Here is a 17,377-nt window from a genome sequence, read left to right as displayed (position 1 = left end):
TGGAAACTCACTCCCACCATGGGAAACTCACTCAATCCCACCATGGAAACTCACTCAATCCCACCATGAGAAACTCAATCCCACCATGGAAACTCACTCAATCCCACCTTGGGAAACTCAATTCCACCATGAGAAACTCAATCCCACCATGGGAAACTCAATTCCACCATGGAAACTCACTCAATCCCACCATGGGAAACTCACTCAATCCCACCTTGGGAAACTCACTCAATCCCACCATGGAAACTCAATTCCACCATGGGAAACTCAATCCCACCATGAGAAACTCAATCCCACCATGGGAAACTCACTCCCACCATGGGAAACTGGGCTTTTCCCACTCCCACTGCAGGACTGGGCGCAGTTCCTGCAGCCTGGGTGAGGTGGGGAGCAGCTCTTGGTGTCCCCAGTCCTTCCTTTGTGCTGGAAAAGGTGTCAGGAATGAGGGAGGAAATCCCAAGGCTGGTGCAGAACCCACTCTTGATTTCCCATCTGTTCCCATCCTACCTCCCTGTTCCTTATTTAGCACCTTCCTGCTGAGTGTTGCTGATTTGGGGTGTAAATTGGACTTTTTTTTCTCCCCTCATCCCCATTTTACCTGATCCTTCTCTCCTTAAAAACCAAACCACCCTCCCTGAGCCAAAATTCCTTCTCTCACAGACATCCCAATCCTCCCTGCAGCGTTTTTGGCTCGCTGGGGTGAGATTTTTGTGGCACAAAACACAACCAGCAGCTCTCAGGGTGAGGTCTGGAGGTGCTAAAAACCTGTTTAACCCTCTGGAAGATGAGGCCAGCAGGAATTGATGCAGGAAAAAGGGAAAACTGCTCTTTGCAGCAGGAATTGCTGCAGGAAAAAGGGAAAACTGCTCTTTGCAGCAGGAATTGCTGTAAGGAAAAAGGGAAAACTGCTCTTTGCAGAAGGAATTGCTGGTTGGAAAAGGGAAAACTGCTCTTTGCAGCAGGAATTGCTGTAAGGAAAAGGGAAAACTGCTCTTTGCAGCAGGAATTGCTGTAAGGAAAAAGGGAAAACTGCTCTTTGCAGCAGGAATTGCTGCATGAAAAAGAGAAAACTGCTCTTTGCAGTGGGAATTGCTGTAAGGAAAAAGGGGAAATTGCTCTTTGCAGCAGAAATTGCTGGGTGGAAAAGGGAAAACTGCTCTTTGCAGCAGGAATTGCTGCAGAAAAAATGGAAAACTGCTCTTTGCGGCGGGAATTACTGCATGGAAAAGGGTAAAACTGCTCTCTGCAGCCTTTCCCTGGCCTGCAGCAGCTCTGCTGGTGGCCAAAGGGAGTGTGGAACATCAGAGCTCCTCCTTTCTGCGGGACTCTCCTCCTCTCTCTGTCTCCCTTTCAAGCTGCTGCAGCGTTGAACTTTTGCCAGGAGCTGGACCTGCAGCAGCAGCAGCCTTGCAGGGGGAGGAGGGAATGGGCAGAAGGAGAAAATGCTGTCCCTGACAGCAGGGCTTGAACCATTCCTGATCCCTCAGAACATCCACAAATCCCTGCCTGAGCTCAGGATGTCACCACCACACTGGGACATAGCAGGGGACACTGCCATGGCCTCCTGCAAGAGTTTATTGCCTCCTTTTCTACTGGGAAATTACCAAATCCCTCTTTTGCTAGGAGCTGGACCTGCAGCAGCAGCAGCTTTGCAGGGGAGGAGGAAATAGGTAGAAAGAGAAAATGCTGAAACCATCCCTGATCCCTCAGAACATCCACAAATCCCTGCCTGAGGTGACAGTGCCACCAGCACACTGGAACAAAGCAGGGGACACTGCCAGGGGCTCGTCCCAGAGTTTGTTCCATCCTTTTCCACTGGAAAAGCACCAAATCCCTCTTTCCTGCATCCCATTTTTCCCCGAGGATGCACAGAGAAGCTCCAGGGGTGCAGCTCTGGTGTTCCCCTGGATCTCCTGCAGGAGGTTCTGCCCTCAAAAAGTCCAGGAAAAGGAGTTTCTGATCATTTTCTGTCCTCTCTTATCCCCCAAATTGATGCCTGGGGGTGAATTCCCAAAAGGAGGGACTGGAGGAGAGCTTGCAGTGGAATTAGGGAAACAAAAGGTGGGAAGGGGAAATGTTCTGAATCTGAGAATTCTGAAATGTTCGGAATCTGAGAAAGGAATCTGAGAGAATTGCAGAGCAGAGGGATTGTGGAGTTTGAGGAGTGACTGACTCACCCAAAGCCTCCCTTAAATCTGATAATAATCACTTTTGGGGGGATCTGTGGACTTAAATCTGCTTTTTTGGGGGGATGTGAGAGGCCTCTTCTGCCTCTGAACACCAAGGCAACATTTCCCAAATATTTCCCAAAATTTCCCAAACAATTTCCCCAAAACCACAGAGGATTTTCTTCTAACAGGGAGCCAGCTCATGAATCCCCCCAGTCCTTCCAGGGTGTCCCAAAATTCTCCTTCAGACCAAAAAATGTGGTGTAGGAACACAAAAAGCTTGAGGTGTTTTATCCTCTACCAACTGAAAATTCCCAGGAATTCCCAGGAATTTATAATGCACAAAACACTCCTGGCTGGATGATAAGAGGCAGAGCTGTTAAAGGAGAAAAAAATAAAAAAAAAAAAAAATTGGGAAAATCTAACTGCAGTTTTAGTGGCAGTGAAATATTCCTCAAAAAAACCCCAAAAATGCACAGAGAAAAATATTCACAAATATTTCCCTCAAAAAAAAATTACACAGGAAAATATACAGAAATATTTCCCTCAAAAAAAAATTCACACAGGAAAATAAACACAAACATTTCCCTGAAAAAAATGCAAGAAAAAGAGCAGCAACTCCATTTCCACTGATTAGTGCCCTAGATTCTCCCAGTGACCTCTGCTGGGAGCCAGGCTGGATAATTCACCATTTAATCTCAGCCTCAGAGTGCTGCAAAGGCTGGAGAATTTATCATTTTAATAATTTATATATAATTTATCATATAATTTATCATATAATTTATCATATAATTTAATAATTTATCATATAATTTAATCTCAGCCTCAGAGTGCTGCAAAGGCTGGAGAATTTATCATTTAATCTCAGCCTCAGAGTGCTGCAAAGGCTGGAGAATTTATCATTTAATCTCAGCCTCAGAGTGCTGCAAAGGCTGGAGAATTTATAATTTAATCTCAGCCTCAGAGTGCTGCAAAGGCTAAATAATTTACAATTTAATCTCAGCCTCAGAGTGCTGCAAAGGCTGGAGAATTTATCATTTAATCTCAGCCTCAGAGTCCTGCAAAGGCTGGAGAATTTACAATTTAATCTCAGCCTCAGAGTGCTGCAAAGGCTGGAGAATTTACAATTTAATCTCAGCCTCAGAGTGCTGCAAAGCCCTTTTCTCTCCAGGAGGAGAATTGCCAGGGATGAAATATCTGACCGAGAGATGAGCCTTTGCAGACCTCAGCAAACATCTCAATTAAGAGATATTAACCCTAAAAAGCAGAGAGGTGGAGGAGTTTCCTGTTCCACCCCACAGAAATCCTGCATTTCCATCCCTGAGGAGCTCTGGGGTGGGAGGTGAATTTCCCATGAAATGATTTCTGGCTGCAGAATTCAGTGGTTTTTATTCCCAGACTGCAGAGCTGAGCAAACTCCCTGCAGCAGAGCTCTGCTGGCTTTGTGGCTCCCTGGAATCTTTGTTTTAGGGGCAGAAATGCTCGTGCCAGAGTGGGAAATAAAGGGATTTTTACATCTTCCCGAGGAATCTTTGCACTTGGGAGGGTGGGGAGATGATTCACTCACTTTGGGAACACCCCACGTGGATTTTATTGCTGCAGCACAGGAAAAAAATATCCCAAATATGTAAATAACTGATTTATAGGGAAAGAATTCCTCACTTGTTCATCCCCATTTTGTGGCTAAAGAAAGAACAGCCTGGGAATTTGGAATTTCATCTCTCTGCAGATAAAACCACAATTGTAAAATCTCTCTGCTTTTTAATTTTGCACGGGTAATTCTGGTTTTCATCCCTGTTTTATCAGTGTTTTCATTCATTTTGGGAAGTTTTGGGGAAGGAAATGGAGCCTCTGGCTGCATGGTGAGCCTCCATGTGCTCCCAGCTGGGTTGTAAATGCAATTTTTTCTCTTCACCCTGTCACAAATAGGACTTAACTGCAGCTGGAAGAGCAAAAATGGGAAAACAGGGAAATATTCCCATTGCTTCCCACTGGTATTGCTGCTGCTGTGAGAAACCAACCCCCACAGCATGAGGGATATTAAATTTCTCCTGTTATTTCCTGCTGGATTTGTTCAAGCTTTGTTCCTTCAGCTCCCAGCAATGGAAAATCAGAATTATTGTCAGAGAGCACTGAGATCCTTGCAGCAGAGCAGCTCTGGGGCTCAGCAGAGCTCAGCTCAGGCTCAGATCATCAGGTGGTTTTAAGAGGAGGACTTGAGTGGAGCCTAAAGCTATTAGCGGCTCAAACTCAGCCCAAATCCAAACAGAGTTCAAATCCAAACCCAGCTCAAACCCAGTTTAAATCCAGCTCAAACCCAGTTTAAATCCAGGTCAAACCCAGCTTAAATCCAGCTCAAATCCAGCTCAAACCCACCTCAAACCCAGTTCAAACCCGGCTTAAATCCAAGCCAAACTCAGCTCAAAGCCACCCCAAACCCAGCTCAAACCCAGCTCAAACCCCCCTCAAACCACCCCAAGCCCATCTCAAACCCATCAAACCCAGCTCAAATCAAACCCACCCCAAACCCACCTCAAACCCAAACCTAGTCCAAACCCAGCTCAAACCCAAACCCAGCTCAAACCCAAATACACCTCAAACCCGCCTTGCTCAAACCCAGCTCAAACCCAAACCCAAACCCATCTTAAACCCAGCCCAAACCCAGCTCAAACCCAGCCCAAACCCAGCTCAAATCCAACTCAAATCCAACTCAAACCCATCTTAAATCAAGCTTAAATCCAGCTCAAACCAGCCCAAACCCATCTTAAACCCAAACCCATTTCAAACCCAAACCCAGCTTGAACCCAAACCCACCTCAAACCCATCAAACCCAGCTCAAACCCAAACCCAACTCAAACCCAATTCAAACTCAGCTCAAACCCAACTCAAACTCAGCTCAAACCCATCTCAAATCAAACCCAGCTCAAACCCAGCTCAAACCCAACCCAAACCCAAACCCAAACCCAAACCCAAACCCAGCTCAAACTAAACCCAACTCGAACCCAGCTTAAATCCAACTCAAACCCAACTCAAACCCAGCTTAAATCCAACTCAAACCCCGCTCAAACCACCCCAAACCCAACTCAAACACAACTCAAACCCATCTTGCTCGAACCCAACTCAAACCTGGCTCAAACCCAAACCCATCTTAAACCCAGCTTAAATCCAACTCAAACCCAAACCCAGCTCAAAGCCAGCCCAAACTCATCTTAAACTCAGCTTAAACCCATCTTAAACTGAACCTAAACCCAAACCCAGCTCAAACCCAGTTCAAATCCAAACCCAGCTCAAACCCAGCTCAAACCCCCCTCAAACCACCCCAAGCCCATCTCAAACCCATCAAACCCAGCTCAAACCAAACCCACCCCAAACCCACCTCAAACCCAAACCCAGTCCAAACCCAGCCCAAACCCAAACCCAGCTCAAACCCAAATCCAGCTCAAACCCATCTTGCTCAAACCCAGCTCAAACCCAAACCCAAACCCATCTCAAACCCATCTTAAACCCACCCCAAACCCAGCCCAAACCCAGCTCAAATCCAACTCAAACCCAGCTTAAATCCAGCTTAAATCCAGCTCAAACCAGCCCAAATCCATCTTAAACCCAAACCCATTTCAAACCCAAACCCAGCTTGAACCCAAACCCACCTCGTACCCATCAAAACCACCTCAAACCCAGCTCAAACTCAGCTCAAACCCACCTCAAACCCAACTCAAACCCATCTTGCTCAAACCCAAACCCAAATCCAGCTCAAACCCAAACCCAAACCCAAGCCCAACTCAAACCCGGCTCAAACCCAAACCCAGCTCAAACCCAAACCCAACTCAAACCCAATTCAAACTCAGCCCAAACCCAGCTCAAACCAAACCCAACTCAAACCCAACTCGAACCCAGCTTAAATCCAGCTCAAACCCAACTCAAACCCCCCTCAAACCACCCCAAACCCACCCCAAACCCAGCTCAAACCCAACTCAAACCCATCTTGCTTGAACCCAACTCAAACCCAGCCCAAACCCAGCTCAAACCCAAACCCAGCTCAAAGCCAGCCCAAACTCAGCTTAAACTCAGCTCAAACCCAGTTCAAATCCAAACCCAGCTCAAACCCAGCTCAAACTCAACTTAAATCCAACTCCCAGCTCAAACCCAGCTCAAACCTACCTGAAACCCATCAAACCCACCTCAAACCCAGGTCAAACCAAACCCAGCTCAAACCCAGCTTAAATCCATCTTAAACCCATCTGAAACCCACCAAACCCAGCCCAAACCCAGCTCAACCCCAAATCCAGCTCAAACCGAAACCCAGCTCAAACCCACCCCAAACCCAGCTTAAATCCAACCCAAACCCAGCCCAAACCCACCCCAAACCCAGCTCAAACCCAGCCCAAACCCAAGCCCACCTCAAACCCAAACCGACTTCAAACCCAAACCGACCTCAAACACAGTTTAAATCCAGCTCAAACCCAAACCCATCAAACCCATCCCAAACCCATCTCAAACCCACCTCCCAGCCCAAGCCCAGCTCCTGCACAGCCCTGTTAGGTCCAACCCTTTCTCCCCACGCTGGATAAAATCCAATTTAATCAACGAAATTTTGCCAATTAATAAATTATCTCCTCCCCAATGGGCTGGGAGGGTTTTCCCCAGGATTTTTTGTTTGCCCAAAAAGATTCCCCATCCCTGGAAGTGCCCAAATTTCAGTTTGGAACGAGGAAAATTCTCTTCCCACGGCAGAAGGTGGAAAAAAAAATCTCTTTAAAGTCCTTTCCCACCCAAACCACTCCATAATTTACCCCCAAACCCTCTGAGTTGATGTTTAATTGCTGGAAGCAAACGCAGAACATCATTTTAATTGATTCTGGGAGAGAAGAACCAACCCCAGGATCTGCCACCAGATTTCACAGCCTAGTTCAAGGCCTGACCCAACAGCTAAACAAAGCTAATTAATGAATCTTCTAATTAAGCCTTCCCAGCTAGAGCTCAGATGAAAGAGCTGGCTGCCTGCTCCCTCCTGCTCCTGTAATCAAGAGACAGAAGCAACTCCAAGTGAGCAAATTGCTGCTAACTGTGAGCAGAAATTGGTGTAAATAATAATAAAATAATGAAAGCTGCCCGGCCATTTGCTATTTCTGGCGCCAACAAAGCCAGCAGTGGTTCAAAGGAGATGAATGAAACACTTATTTGCATTTTTTTTCTGAGTCTCCCAGAGATTGTAGCTCAGTCCTTTGCAGAGAAAATTCTGCTTTGGTTTGGAAATTCCCGTGAGTGTTGGCTGGTATTGAAAGGATGGTTTGGAATATGGGAAAAGGAATTTCTCAAATGTGAGGTTTTGTTCCAATTCATCAAAGCAGATCAGAGGATTTCAGTTTGCCTGTTTTAATTAAACTCATCCAGAGATTCTGATGTGTTTTTAGAGGAATACAAAAGGCCTGACATCAGAAATATTGAATGTTTTTAGCAGTGGGAGTGCCTGATTCCCCAATCCCTCAGAGCTGGGCTTTTAGAGGATAGAAATAATTTTTAAAAAATTAAAATAAAGCAAGGAAATAAATATTTTAAATCGATATTTTGGGGTTCTTTTTCTCTTTCTTTCCCCCTCCTCTTCTCACTGTATTGATTTTCCCAACAGTAACACATCCAGGGATTGGATTATCCTCTTCATTGTGGCAGAAAGCAACAAAAGGGAGACAAAGAGAAGGAGGGAATCCATCAGCATTCCCCTGATCCTGGAAATAAAAATGTCAGAAGCAGAATTCCTTCAGCAGCGGCTTTTTTATTTTTATTTTCCTTGGAATCCCAAAGCTCCATCCTCCCCCTGAGCCCCTGCAGAGCTTCCATCCTCCTTTTCCCCCCAAAAAAGGCTTTTCCACCCCAAAAAAAGGCTTTTCCACCCCAAAAAACGTGAGAAGGAACATGAACAGTCTGGGAGTGCAAAGCTGGCTTTGCTGGGATCTGAAGCACAGTGGGTTTTACAAGCTGAGCTACATTGCTTTATTAATCCATGGCATAATGAATGATGGCATTAATAATTCAATCTCGTGCTCAGCTTGCTGTGGGGGAGATCAGCATAAATCCATCGGCAGGAAATGAGGTTTTTCAGTTTGCAGGAGTTGAGTATCACAGAAAATATCAGTTCACTGAATTCCCTCACCAACCTGCTGGGAATCTTTCCTTCTGTAGTCTCTATTTCTCATTTCTTCCCCTTCCAAACCCAACCTCTGCTAAAGCTAAAACAGATCAGCACAGAAATCTCCTCCTGTTTTACTCTGCTTTGCACATTGTGAATAATAAATGGCTGCTCTGGCATGCATGACTGCAGCCACGACTTGATTTTAGAGACAAATTGTGAATAAAAATCCAGGCAAAGCCGGGCTGGCAGTGCTGGAGAGTTGAGAGAGCTCCACTGATCTCAGGAGGACGCTGAGGATGTGCAGAATGAAGTCTCCCAGCAGCTCTGCTGGGGTTGAAGTGACTCTTCAGCCTTGATGAGCTCTCAGTGCAGCTCATTCCGTGCAGAAAAAAACCCCAAAACTTGTGGGAAATTTGCCACACGACAGGTGATGTTCTGTTTGGGGTCACTGGGAAACAGCGGGAAATGCATTAAATCCACCCTGCTGAACCTTTCCTAAATGGCTTTTTTTTTAATTTGCTCAAATTTGGTTTGAGCAAATATTTATTTGTGCCAGAATTACCCAATTAGTGCAATTAGTGACAGGCAAAATAATCCTCATGACTGTGTCCTTCCCCTTTCTCTGGGAAGCAAAGAAAGTTGCTGCATTATTGTCATATTTGTCTAATAAAAATCCCCCAATCTCTACAGACTTTTATTCCTTCCTTGAAGGAACTCTTTGAAGAGTTTCTTTTGTGATATATTTGCCCTTCTGATTCTGAAAAAGGTGAATTCTCACTGCCTTTCTGAGCCTCCCATGCAGCCTGTGCTCAGCACATCCCTTTTTTACACAGATCAATCTCTCCTACAGAAATCCTGCTTTGTTTTAACCAGCAGTGGTGACAACCTGGCTGGGAGGGAGCTGCAATGCAGCTCTCTGATTTAATCCCTGAATTAGCCAGATTAGGGGAGGATAAATCTTCAGAGCCACGTCTCAGACAGGCTTGGCTCCAGGGGCTCTCAGGGAATCAGGAATCCGTGGGTTCTGCTTCTGAGAACCACCCTGGGTCTGTTTTTTCTTTCATGGAATGGAAGGACAAATAACGCTGCCAGGATTTCCCTGCAAGTGGCCAAGGCCAGGCTGGGTGGGGCTGGGAGGATTTGGGATGCTGGAAGGTGTCCGTGCAGGGCAGGAATGGGGCTGGAGGGGATTGAAGGTCCTTTCCAGCCCAAACCAGCGTGGATTCCACGATCCTGTAATTAGCTGGTTATCAGGAATCGCTTGTAACAAAGGAGGTGCTGGAAGAGAGCTCATGCCTTGTGAAAAACGCACATTGAGGGGAAAAATTATACTATTTTTATATATATTATATATATAATGTATAAATAAATAAATAATATATGATTTTATATTTTTATATCTATAATTTGTATATGTTACACCTGTCTGGGGGTGTGAGGTGCAGCCAGGGCTGGATGTCCCCAATGTCACCGAGGGGACCTCAGCCACAGCCCGGGCTCTGCAGCAACATCCCCGAGGCTCCTGCCGGGGCAGCGTGGGGAAGCAGAGAGTGCTAAACACAGCCTGGGCGGCTTGGGGGCTGCAGATGGACCTGGGGGGAGGCCGGGAGGTGACCCGGGGGGGTCCGAGGGGGGTCGGGATGGGGCTGAGAGCACGAAGGGGGCCGAGCGGTCACAGCACCGGTGGAGCTGTCCGGGCATCGCCGCACTGCTGGCATGGCCGGAGCTGTCCAGCCATCCCCGGGTGAGCTTTTCAGGGCATCGCAGCAGTGAGGCAATGTCTGGACCGCTCCGAGCACCCTCCCCGCGGCGGAGCCTGGACCGCTCCGAGCATCACCTCACCGCCGCGGTGTCGCCGCGCCCCGCCCCGTCCCCGCCCGGCCGCCGCTCCGCCCGCCCAAACCGAGCATAAATACCGGGCTACGGGCGGCGCCCGCCGCAGAGCAGCCGCCGCAGCCTCCCGCAAGCATGAGCTCGTACGGCTACGACCCGTTCTTCCCGTCCTACAAGCGGCGCTACGCGGACAGCCCGCGCATCCATGTGTCGGTGCGCAGCGGCGGAGGCTTCGGCTCGGCGCGCTCCGCGTACTCCAGCCTGTCGGCGCCCGTCTCCTCCGTGTCCGTGCGCCGCAGCTACGCCACCTCCAGCGCCTCGGGCTCGCTGCTGCACTCGGTGGACAGCCTGGACCTGAGCCAGGTGGCCGCCATCAGCAACGACCTCAAGTCCATCCGCAGCCAGGAGCGAGCGCAGCTGCAGGACCTCAACGACCGCTTCGCCTGCTTCATCGAGCGCGTCCACGAGCTGGAGCAGCAGAACAAGGTGCTGGAGGCCGAGCTGCTGGTGCTGCGGCAGAAGCACGCCGAGCCCTCCCGCTTCCGAGCGCTCTACGAGCAGGAGATCCGCGAGCTGCGGCTGGCCGCGGAGGAGGCGACGAGCGAGAAGCAGGCGCTGCAGGGCGAGCGGGAGAGCCTGGAGGAGACGCTGCGCGGGCTGCAGGCGCGCTACGAGGAGGAGGTGCTGAGCCGCGAGGACGCGGAGGCGCGGCTGCTGGAGGTGCGCAAGGGCGCGGACGAGGCGGCGCTGGCGCGGGCGGAGCTGGAGAAGCGGGTGGACAGCCTGCTGGACGAGCTGGCCTTCCTCAAGAAGGTGCACGAGGAGGAGCTGGCCGAGCTGCAGGCGCAGATCCAGTACGCTCACCTGTCCGTGGAGATGGACGTGTCGGCCAAGCCCGACCTGTCGGCCGCGCTGCGCGACATCCGCGCGCAGTACGAGAAGCTGGCGGCGCGCAACATGCAGAACGCCGAGGAGTGGTTCCGCTCCCGCTTCACCGTGCTCAGCGAGAGCGCCGCCAAGAACACGGACGCCGTGCGAGCCGCCAAGGACGAGGTGTCCGAGAGCCGCCGCCTGCTCAAGGCCAAGACGCTGGAGATCGAGGCCACCCGCGGCATGAACGAGGCGCTGGAGAAGCAGCTGCAGGAGCTGGAAGAGAAGCAGAGCGCGGATATCTCCGCGCTACAGGTGAGGGGAGGGGCTGGCGGGGGTCCGGCGGGGAGGGGGTGGTGGGGTTTGGAGGGTGTTGCAGGTGAGGGGGTGTTGGGGTTTGTAGGGCTCTGACAGTGAAGGGATGATGGGGTTTGAAGGATTCTGTAGGTGAGGGGTGTTCGGGTTTGAAGGGTTTTGCAGGTGAAGGGATGATGGGGTTTGTAGAGTTTTGCAGGTGAAGGGATGCTGGGATTTGTAGGATTCTGCAGATGAAGGAGTGTTGGGGTTTGAAGGGCTCTGCAGATGAAGGGATGATGGGGTTTGAAGGTGTCTGCAGATGACAGGAGTCAGTTTTTGCAGTGTCCTGCAGAGGAAGTGATGTTGGGGTTTGCAGAGTTCCACAGGCAGGGGGATCGGGGTTTTTTAGGCTCTGCAGGTGAGGGGGATTGGGATTTTCTGGGCTCTGCAGGTGAGGGAATGTTGGGGTTTGAAGGACTCTGACAGTAAAAGGATGTTGGGGTTTGCAGGGTTCTGCAGACAAGGGATGTCAGGGTTTGTGGGGTCCTGTGTGTGAATAGGATCGAGGTCTGCAGGATCCCTGCAGCTGAAGGGGTTCAGGGTTTTCTGGGCTCTGCAGGTGAGGGGAGTTGGGGTCTGCAGAGCCCCAGGGATGAGGGGAGTTGGGGTCTGCAGAGCCCCACAGATGAGGGGATTTGGGGTCTGCAGAGCCCCACAGATGAGGGGAGTTGGGGTCTGCAGAACCCCAGGGATGAGGGGATTTGGGGTCTGCAGAGCCCCACAGATGAGGGGATTTGGGGTCTGCAGAACCCCACAGATGAGGGGATTTGGGGTCTGCAGAACCCCACAGATGAGGGGATTTGGGGTCTGCAGAACCCCACAGATGAGGGGATTTGGGGTCTGCAGAGCCCCAGGGATGAGGGGATTTGGGGTCTGCAGAGCCCCAGGGATGAGGGGATGTGGGGTCTGCAGAGCCCCAGGGATGAGGGGAGTTGGGGTCTGCAGAGCCCCAGGGATGAGGGGATTTGGGGTCTGCAGAGCCCCACAGATGAGGGGATTTGGGGTCTGCAGAGCCCCACAGATGAGGGGATTTGGGGTCTGCAGAGCCCCAGGGATGAGGGGATTTGGGGTCTGCAGAGCCCCAGGGATGAGGGGATGTGGGGTCTGCAGAGCCCCAGGGATGAGGGGAGTTGGGGTCTGCAGAGCCCCAGGGATGAGGGGATTTGGGGTCTGCAGAGCCCCACAGATGAGGGGATTTGGGGTCTGCAGAGCCCCACAGATGAGGGGATTTGGGGTCTGCAGAGCCCCAGGGATGAGGGGATTTGGGGTCTGCAGAACCCCACAGATGAGGGGATTTGGGGTCTGCAGAACCCCACAGATGAGGGGTTCAGAGGTTGTTGGGAGCATCCCTCCTGCCTTGTGCTGCCGCTGTGGTGCAGATAAAATGTTCCAAAATGACAGTGTGAAATGCCACAGAGCTGTAAAGCAGGATGTGGCGTGGAAATACAGACCAAAATCAGGGTCTGGATTATCAAAATCATCCCCGGGGTGAGAATGCTTCTGGTATTGCTTATCCAAAGTGTAAGGGGTTATAAAATCATAGTGGAAAATGTCCCTGATAAAGCACAATATCATCAGTGCTGACACAGCCTGAAATATATGATACAAAAAAAATAATGGAATCACAGAATATCCCGAGTTGGAAGAGATCCACGAGGATCACCATGTCCAACCCAGTGGATATTCCTAAACTAAAACCAGAAAAAGCACAGAGAGGCCAAAATCAAAATGAAATGATGCACAAATTCCGTGGCTGCCTTGGCACTTGGGTACCAGAAAATTGGGCTCCGTGTGTTAAATAGGGCTGGAATCATGAAAACCTCCAGAAAACCTGCCAGAAAAGGTGCTAAATGATGCTTTTTGGCCGAGGGTGGAGTGGGAGCTGTGCAGCTTCTGCCTGCCAGAGCAAAATTAATAGGATTGGAGAAATTCCTTGAGATTATTGCTAGACCTGAGAGAACTGAGAATTTCACGCTGTGGATATTGTTCCACCCAACAGGATACAATCAACAAACTGGAGAACGAGCTGAGAACCACCAAGAGTGAGATGGCTCGGTACTTGAAGGAATACCAGGACCTGCTCAATGTCAAAATGGCTCTGGACATCGAAATTGCAGCTTACAGGTATGCTGGGGGATGAAGAATTCCCATTCTCTTCAAGAAAATTCAGGTTATTTGTCATTCCCCCAGCAGGAATTCTCATGGATGTGGTGTTTAATCAGCTCCTCTCTGCAATGCACACAGAATTTTTGGCTTAGCAATAAATGATCTCAGTTCTCCCAATAAATAGAGATAAAAATATCTGTTCTGTACTCGGGGAAGGGATTTTTGTGTCAGTGGGATTCCTCAATAAAAATGGCTCATTTTCAAAGTGGGAAATCCCCTCCAGAACAGAGCTTTGCTTCTGACTTGCAAATCCACAAATCACATATTTTCCAGCAGAATTGCTGCTAAATAACTGATGTTTTTTCCCAGATAGTGAGAGATTTCAGTGCTGGAACAGATTTTCTGTGGGAGCCATGAGGGGGAATACTGAGAGAGCAGCTCCAAACCTTCTCTGACAGCTCAGCAGCAAAAGTTTTTTCAGCTGTGGAAGCTGCAGGGTGGCAAAATACACCTCAAACTTCTGACAGAGGAGAAGTGCTTGTGGTTCTAGAGGGGTTTTTGTGTTTTTTCTGAGAAGGAAAAGTATTAATTCACCCCCAATGGACAGGGTGGCAAAATACACCTCAGACCTCTGCTAGAGGAGAAGTGGTTCTGGTTCTAGAGGGGTTTTTGTGTTTTTTCTGAGAAGGAAAAGTATTAATTCAACTTAAATTCGCACTGGACATTTCTGAAAGAAATTACTCCAAGAGGGAATGAGACCATAATTAATAACTAACAATAATTCAGCCTCCAGGGTTTGTGATGCTCAAAGCATCTCGATCCACAGCCGAAATCTGCTGCATCACAACAATTTTGTTGGGTGGCAAAATATGGACAGGGCGGCAAAATATACCTCGAATTTCTGCTAGAGGAGAAGTAGTTCTGGTTCTAGATGGGTTTTTGTGTTTTTTCTGACAAGGAAAGGTATTAATTCAATTCACATTCACAGTGGACAGGGTGGCAAAATACACCTCAGACTTCTACTAGAGGAGAAGTGGTTGTGGTTCTAGAGGGGTTTTCCTATTTTTTATGACAGGGAAAAGTATTAATTCAACTCACTTTCACAATGGACATATCCGAAAGAAATTATTCCAAGAGGTAATGAGACCATAATTAATAACTAACAATAATTCAGCCTCCAGGGCTTATGATACTCAAAGCACTATAGGATCTGAATCCACAGCCGAAATCTGCTGCATCACAATAATTTTTTTGGTGTTTTTTCCCCCTGCCAGGAAGCGTCTGAAATTATTCCAAGAGGGAATGAGCCTATAATTAATAACAATAATTCAGCCTCCAGGGCTTATGATACTCAAAGCATCTCAATCCACAGCTGACTCTGCTGCATCACAACCATTTTTTTGGGGGTTTTTTTCCCCTGCCAGGAAGCTCCTGGAAGGCGAGGAGACGCGGCTGAGCTTCACCAGCGTGGGCAGCATCACCAGCGGCTACAGCCAGAGCGCTCCCAGCTTCGGCCGCTCCGCCTTCAGCGGCCTGCAGTCCAGCTCCTACCTGATGACCACCAGGACCTTCCCCACCTACTACTCGAGCCACGTGCAGGAGGAGCAGATCGAGATCGAGGAGACCATCGAGGCTGCCAAGGCGGGAGAAGCCAAGGCGGCTCCTGCCGAGGAGGGCGAGGAGGAGGAGGAGGAGAAGGAGGAAGGCGAGGAGGAAGGGGGAGAGGAGGGTGAAGAGGAGGAGGAAGGTATGTGGGGTGGTGTCTGAATCCTATTTCGTATTTCCTGAAATGTATTCATTTTTCATTAAATTTATATTCATTTCGTGTTCATGCCAAGCCCCAGAAATCCCAATGATTAAATCTTGTTCCTTTTCCACTCCCCTGAGCCAAAGGATGGTGGGATTAAGAGCTTGGAATTTACCAGGAAATTCTGAATATTCAATGCAAGATGAGGCTAAGTGCTCAAATCAGGCAGAATATAAGTTTTCCAAAAAACCCTCAGTGTCAATATTCAGCAGGCAGCGCTCTGTTATTAGGGAATATCCTCAAAAAGAAGGACCAAGGACATCCTGAGCTAAATATGAATTCCCAGAGCAGCCTGAGATAATGGGAACACCAGCTGGTGGCTGGGGGTGGAATTAAAACATTCAGTGCAGGGGCAATGAGGGTTTTATTAGCCTAAAGTTTAATTAAAATGAAATTACAGACAGCAACAAAAGGTTCTTCAAGCTTTTGGGTAAAGCTTTAAAGCACTGAGCCCAGAATTGATATTTTTCAAGGCCACAAATTGGGTTTTTTGGAATGTTTTACTCCTTCTGAAATCCAGGAGGAGCTGGTTGGGCAGTTTTGGAGATGTGAGGGGTTGGAGGGTGATCCCCATGGAATTGGGCTCAGGAACTGCTCCCGGATGTGACACACCTCTCTGTCCTTCCAAGGTGCTAAGGAGGAGTCAGAAGAAGCCAAAGAGGGCGAGGAGGAGGAAGGAGAAGGCGAAGAAACCGCAGGAGAAGAAGGGGAGGAGTCCCAGGAAGCTGCTGAGGAAGCTGGAGAGGAGGAGAAGGAGGAGAAGGAAGAGAAGGAAGCAGCAGGGAAGGAAGAGAGTGAAGGCAAGAAGAAGCCTTGATGTGAGGCCAGCCCAGCTTTCCATCCACCCCACGGCTGATGAGCTCCAGAGCAGCCTCACCTCCTCCCTTCAGTGCCCACCAAGCCCATGATTTCGATGTTTTTCTCCCTGTGCAGAGTCTGAGTTTGCTTGCAGAGCACCCAAGGCTTGCTCTCCCGCATGGTTCCACGTATGAGTTCAGGGCTTCTGTCCTCCCAGAGCCTCAACATTTAAAAATAGGAGGGGAGGGGAAAAAAAAAATAGAAAAAAAAGTGATAGGAATGAGAGGTTACCTTTTGTGTTGCATTTCAAATGATTGTGGAGACGGTGGGTGGGGGGAATGATGGAGGCTTCCTTCAGTTCGTGCAATAAAGCAGTCAATAAAGTCCAGAAATGCTTACACGGATCCCTCGTGCCTGTCCTGTGTCACTGGTGGTCCTCAGAGGGTGGGAGAGGGGTTTGTCACACTGTCCTGTGTCACTGATGGTCTGCAGAGGTTGGAAAGGGGTTTGTGACACTGTCCTGTATCACTGATCGTCCTCAAAGGGTGGGAGAGGGGTTTGTCACACTGTCCTGTGTCACTGATGATTGTCAAAGGTTGATAAAGGGGTTTGTGACACTGTCCTGTGTCACTGGTGGTCCTCAGAGGGTGGGAGAGGGGTTTGTCACACTGTCCTGTGTCACTGATGGTCCTCAGAGGGTGGGAGAGGGGTTTGTCACACTGTCCTGTGTCACTGATGGTCTGCAGAGGTCGATAAAGGGGTTTGTCACACTGTGCTGTGTCAGTGATGGTCCTCAGGGGCTGGGAAAGGGGTTTGTGACACTGTCCTGTGTCACTGGTGGTCCTCAGAGGTTGATAGAGGGGTTTGTCACACTGTCCTGTGTCACTGATGGTCCTCAGAGGTTGATAGAGGGGTTTGTGACACTGTCCTGTGTCACTGATGGTCTTCAGAGGTTGGGAAGGGGTTTATGACACTGTCCTGTGTCACTGATGGTCTTCAGAAGTTGATAAAGGGGTTTGTGACACTGTCCTGTGTCACTGGTGGTCCTCAGAGGTCGATAGAGGGGTTTGTCACACTGTCCTGTGTCACTGGTGGTCCTCAGAGGTTGAGAAGGGGGTTTGTCACACTGTCCTGTGTCACTGATAGTCTTAAAAGTTCAATAGAGGGGTTTGTGACACTGTCCTGTGTCACTGATGCTCTTCAGAGGTCGATAAAGGGGTTTGTCACACTGTCCTGTGTCGCTGATGGTCCTCAGAGGTTGATAAAGGGGTTTGTGACACTGTCCTGTGTCACTGATGGTCTTCCAAGGTG

At 49.3% G+C, this 17,377-nt stretch overlaps 1 protein-coding gene across 1 annotated transcript; it reads left to right on the top strand.

Moving 5' to 3' along the window:
• Window positions 1-10,230: 10,230 nt before the first annotated feature.
• Window positions 10,231-16,470, top strand: NEFL (neurofilament light chain). Its single transcript, XM_085080568.1, has 4 exons — window positions 10,231-11,313; window positions 13,355-13,479; window positions 14,886-15,208; window positions 15,898-16,470. Exons 1-4 carry the CDS (start codon window positions 10,264-10,266, stop codon window positions 16,083-16,085), a joined length of 1,686 nt encoding a protein of 561 aa, XP_084936694.1. The 5' UTR covers window positions 10,231-10,263; the 3' UTR covers window positions 16,086-16,470.
• The last annotated feature ends 907 nt before the right edge of the window (window positions 16,471-17,377 follow it).

This window comes from Lichenostomus cassidix, chromosome 22 (assembly GCF_008360975.1).
Source record: "Lichenostomus cassidix isolate B80296 chromosome 22, HeHo_3.0, whole genome shotgun sequence".
Taxonomy (NCBI): Eukaryota; Metazoa; Chordata; class Aves; order Passeriformes; family Meliphagidae; genus Lichenostomus; species Lichenostomus cassidix.
Note: the sequence above shows the minus strand (reverse complement) of the source record. Positions and strands in the feature narration are given on the sequence as shown.